Source organism: Phytophthora infestans, genomic scaffold (genome assembly GCF_000142945.1).
Source record: "Phytophthora infestans T30-4 supercont1.35 genomic scaffold, whole genome shotgun sequence".
Classification (NCBI taxonomy): Eukaryota; Oomycota; class Peronosporomycetes; order Peronosporales; family Peronosporaceae; genus Phytophthora; species Phytophthora infestans.
In genome coordinates, this window is record NW_003303724.1 from 510,616 (window position 1) to 515,872 (window position 5,257).

Below are 5,257 nucleotides of genomic sequence, written 5' to 3' on the forward strand. Positions count from 1 at the left end.
GTGTACTTAAAACACCTACCATTCTGCAGTCTCATGGTGTCCCATCCGGCACCCTCGCCGATGGGTGCTCTTCCGTGGGCTCTGTGCCTTCGCGTAGTAGTCGTGGTGTGATCTTGTCTATAGTATACCGTGCCCTCGTGGTATAGCTCCACCTACCGTGCTATTGTGCTGTCGTTGTCTCATAGTGTATATCTTTCGCCCGTGTTTTCAGGTTCTATTGTGGTTCGCGGTGTCACCTCGTGCTCTCCCGAGGGGCTGCCCCGTGGATTTCGTGGTCCGGGCTGTCATGTGCTACGGTAATATCGCGCTCCATGACGCGGTGAGCTCAGGTTCTATACTGATATTGAGCTCCGTGTTCTCCCATGATTTAGTGGTTCGTGCCCTTTCGTGGATCCATGCGTCTCCGTGATACCCTGGTGTCATGCTAGTAATGATTTGGCTACTATCAATTGCTCGTGCTCTGTGCCCTCCCATGGGTACGTGGACTCCTGTGGTTTCGTGGTTGGGTGTTCGTCCGTGCTCCCGTGTCTTCATTGGCTTAGCAATCTTCTGTGTTCGTGTCCTTCCGTGGTTCCGCCTCATCATTTCCCTGCTTTGAGTGTGTTTACAGTATGCCACATCCCGTTCTGGTAAGTTCGCATCTTCCACTAAGGTCGCAGGTACTATTACGTTCACACGCTACGCGCACACGGACAGAATTTGCCCCATGGGAACGTTTTTTTTTACAAAGTCAACTCTTAGGATGGTGTTGCCCTCCCGATGCTTCTGTAGCGACAGCACGGCCAAATTTTTGTTCGTAATTTACATTACAGTTTGACTTCTTAACAATTTTTGTTGTTAAATCGATATTCTAGCTTCTTAAGCCAGGTCGCAGATACCCACCGATGTCATAGCATACGTGTGGTGTCCGGGCGCAGCTATATGGGTGCCCGTGTGAGGCCCGCGTGTCTCAATAGGTTGCCACAATTGTCCCGGACGCCTCGCTGTGATTAGTAATACTTAGCTATTCGATCTTTAGCGACATATTATTGGTGCATTAAAACCGATTACCCAATCTTTAAAACCTATAATTTCGTAAAAACTAATATTAAGCTGATATTGAACAACATCATTTTGTCAAAGAAGAAAAGTTTATTTAATATGTTTTTTTTATATAAACTGGTCTATTTGGTGATATTATCACAATATTGTTTACCTTAACTGATTTTGGAGCTACAATTAGTCCCATATCGTATTAGCCAATATTAAGTTGATATTTAATAATGTCATTATGTCTCAGAAGAAAATATTAAGTAATACTTAATGTATTAGCTGGTATACAAGGTGATATCATCACTATGTTAACTTCACCGATTTTGGAGTTACCATTAACCTAGCCTAGAGTCCATGGTACTTTCTCTAAATTGCCCTTCAAATCGTGTTTACGATCCATTTTCATGAGTGACTCACGACAGCAGGTAGAAGAATGAGCCTACAGTCCGTACATTATATTTAGCCACGACAATAGCCAGTACCTGAAGCGATGATCGCATATTTTGAGTCACTCCATTTATTTACGCCTGCTTCGAAGACCGACACGATCGAAACCAGTTATGCGTCTGTACTTCGCTGTTTTGGCCGTTTTTGTGAGTGCCTTGTTGATTGAATCGGACGCCAAGGTAATCACAGCATCCAATTGAAGAAGACCGAAAAGCGCCTCCTAAGAAGTTATGATATGGGCGACGCGGACGTAATGGATGCCACTAAGGGCGAAGAGCGGGTGGGTAACGTTGGATCGAACTTCTTCCAAAAGCTCAAAAACGCGGACGAGATCGTGGATGCTTTATAGAACCAAAATGATTTAATCGCGCAGTTGGCGAAAGATGAAAAAAAAACAGCGAAGGCCATCGTTTCTATGCTGTCGGCAAATGGGAAGATAATTGAAAACATGCTGCTCATCCTACAAATTAACAAGGCCAGAACATCGGTACATTATAACCAAAAGCTGACGGCTTGGCTTGACATGAAGATTTTGGACGATATTCAATCCGCACTCCAAGACTCCAATACGAAACCCATGACGCGTCGATTCACGGAGTGGTACAAGAGTGGGAAAACCCCAGATGAGTTCAGTGCGGCAATCGCGCAAATAAAAAACGAAAGCAAACGAAAGGGCTTCGGCGCGCTACACTCCCACTACAGGATGTTCGTCCAATACGAAGTGAACAAGGCCAAAAGAGCTGCTGAAGCTGCAGCCAAAAAGGCAGCGGAGGCTGCGGCAGCCATTTAGAGCTGCTCGCTCAGCGATACTGCAAACAAAGGCAAGCTGACGCGCTCATACGCACACAACCAGGTATGTTTTTCTATCAACATGCATACACATAGTTCTCACAATAAACTCAGGTGTGTTATAACACTACAGTACTACATAGTTTAACCTGTAAGGTCTCTAATCAAGTACAACCCACATAATCTTAAGCGTAGCGGTTTAAGGCCCCAGTTCGCTCGTGCTACTATACATGTCTACGCTGAAACCTTCAAGCTGCTAAATTCAAAAACTTCGATTTTCAGATTTGAAGAAATTTTTGGAAACTGCCAACATTCGAACTAATTCAAGTATTATTTAACCCCTCAGTTACCAGAAGATCCGTGTTGGAACCGCCTATTTTACGTCGTAAGTTACGACTTTATTTTAGTATATTTATTTGTATGGATGTGTCTTTTCCACACTGGATTCCCGTTATAAACTGTCAGAGGATATTCTGAGCTACGTCGTATGAGTTACGACATTATGAGCACGTCGTATCACGAAAAGCAATAACTTACGACGTTCAAGTATTGTTCTTGTCGAAGCAGATGCCTATTTACACATCCGTAGAGATCCTCGTACAACAGAGAAAGAGCTACATTTACATAAACTAAGTGCTGTTCAAACGCATTCAAACGATTGCCGATTGCTGAGCTGGCTGATCCTCTTCATTGTCGGCCTCGCCGTCTTGTTGACAGAGCAGCTCACGCCGAGTTGGTTTTCGAGTACCAGCCTTGGCTGATCGTCGCAAGACGACTCGCTTGCCGAGCGATGCTGGGATGGAAGCCCCACTGTCAAAGTCTTCGTGCCAAATCTGATAGCATGTTTTGCGCACGCCTCCGTAGCTATGGCGCGACGTGGGGCAGAGGAAGCACTTTGCGTCTGCGTGTGAGCAATCCTCACAATAATAGGTCGTTTGAAAGGATTTTTTTCAATCGCCTCGTAGAAGAGCGCATACTTTGCAAGAGCGTTGCCGGCGCTTTTGGGTGCCTGAAACGGTGACCCAGCCGTCGAACTGGATGTGTTTGTGACCGTCTAGTCGGCGGCGCTTGCGAGAGCGAGCCATAGGAGAAGGTGTAGGAGCAGTAGCTTCAATGAAGTCGTCGGCTTTGAGTTGCATCAATTGCTTGTGAAGTAGAGTATACCATTCTCCACGATCTTTTGGTACCAGCCTCTTGATCCGGCATGTTTCCTTGTGTGTGAGATACGCATTGACGAGTGCCATGTCCATGAAACCCATGAACAGTGACTTGTAATACTTCCTGAAACGGAAAGCCGTTTGGATTGAATAGGACTGCAGGCGAAGTTGATCATGTACATCAACTCCGCCCATCCAGCGTTGGTAATCAGTAACTAACTTTGGGCATTTGACGCAAGACGGCCCGACCATCTTGACGTTACGACGAATAGAGTCCTCTGCCATGACCGGACCCGTGGCCAGGTAGTGGACCGGCTTTCGGTCCCACCAGTGGCAAGCTATCATGGTCGGTATAGCAGTGGAGCGAGAGAACGCAAAAGTACCACGCTCAATCGCTCGAGGACGTGTTTTACGATTCTCAATAACTTGCTTGTCGAACCCCAGTCTGTTGACCATGATCGTTCCCACCACGTAGCTACCCATCGATAGAAGCTGAATAGCCAGTGGGATAGACGAGTAAAATCGATCGATCACTACCAATCGAAACCCTTGTGATCGATCTCCCAGAACGGCTTTCATGTTTCGAATAACTGCAGCAGCCCCCGTCTTGTCGTCGACTGCTTGCTGATCACCATCCTCGGTCTCACGCTTTCCGACGTACACCTCGAATCTATAGTAGTAAGTTACGACGTAATAAAATATCGTATTACAATTCAAGCCGTAAGTTACGACATAATTTTTAAACGAAACAAACTTACCGGTGGCAGTATGCACTCACAGAATCGCAAGCCATAAACAACTTGGTTCCGTATCGATGGGGCTTGTCGGGCATAAACATCCACGTGGTATTGCGCTTGGACGTGGCTGGTAGTACGCCTTCGTCAAACGAGAACTTACTGCCGAGTGACCAGCCAGATCGAAACCGAGCTTGCAACGTGTCGACAACAGGCCGTAACTTCCACAATTTGTTTCGAATCCGTGGGGCTTCGTTGTTCGCGACATGGAAGTCTCGAAGTATTGACGTGCAGCGGTTTCGAGCCATGAACTTGCCAAAGTTTCCGGCAGGTATTGCACCGTCTTCGGTCATTGACCAATGCCGAGAAAAGCGACGCGTCATTGGGTTCAGCATTCTTGCCACTAAGAGCCCAATGACGTGGAGTATCTCATGAGTTTCGTACGCAGCCTCGACGCGCAATCGCCTTTCAATCTGCTTAACAGTCTCGGGGGCTCGTACAGTGCGTTTCCTTTGCTTCTGTCGGATTCGCTAAGCTCTGGCGTGTACTGTCTGCTTCTTGTAGCGATTTGTCTCCTTGGTGATGGCAACCCACAGTGATTTTGGTAGGAAGTAAAATAGAAGCAGCAAGGGAGAATCCGCAATGTCCTGTAGCTCCCTGATCGGTACGGCGACGTCCGTAGACAGGCGAGGGTACCCTCCACTGTCAGCTTCGAAGATGGACGAAGGAGGACTCCACTCAAAGCTCCGGAGTGCGGCCTTGTCGATCGACTCCAGTGTTAATTTGCCACCTAACGCCTCGACAAATGCGTTGTCCATCAGAGCAACGTCTTCATCGTCCTCAAGTGTGTCGTCGTGGTACTCACGCCTCACGATGATATCGTCGCCACTATTGTCGCTGCTGTCGCTGCCACTAGAATCGACGGCCTCGTAAATATCCGAAAGATCTCCATCGCCCATAACATTCACGTCGGTTACCGGCAGTGCCACGCGGCAGTCATCCTCCACAGTCTCACCTCCACACACACTTGCGCCTTCCTCCTCCACACTGGCGCAACCATCATCGCTGTCGTCCGAATTGCTCGACTCGGCGCCTGAC

General features: G+C 47.5%; 1 protein-coding gene across 1 annotated transcript; it reads left to right on the forward strand.

Annotated features, from left to right (window-relative positions):
- Positions 1-1,714: 1,714 nt before the first annotated feature.
- On the forward strand, positions 1,715-2,269 carry PITG_15222 (RXLR effector family protein, putative; the record flags this gene model as incomplete). The annotated part of the gene is made up of 2 exons (XM_002898629.1): positions 1,715-1,759; positions 1,985-2,269. 2 exons carry the CDS (start codon positions 1,715-1,717, stop codon positions 2,267-2,269), a joined length of 330 nt encoding a protein of 109 aa, XP_002898675.1.
- Between the last annotated feature and the right edge of the window lie 2,988 nt (positions 2,270-5,257).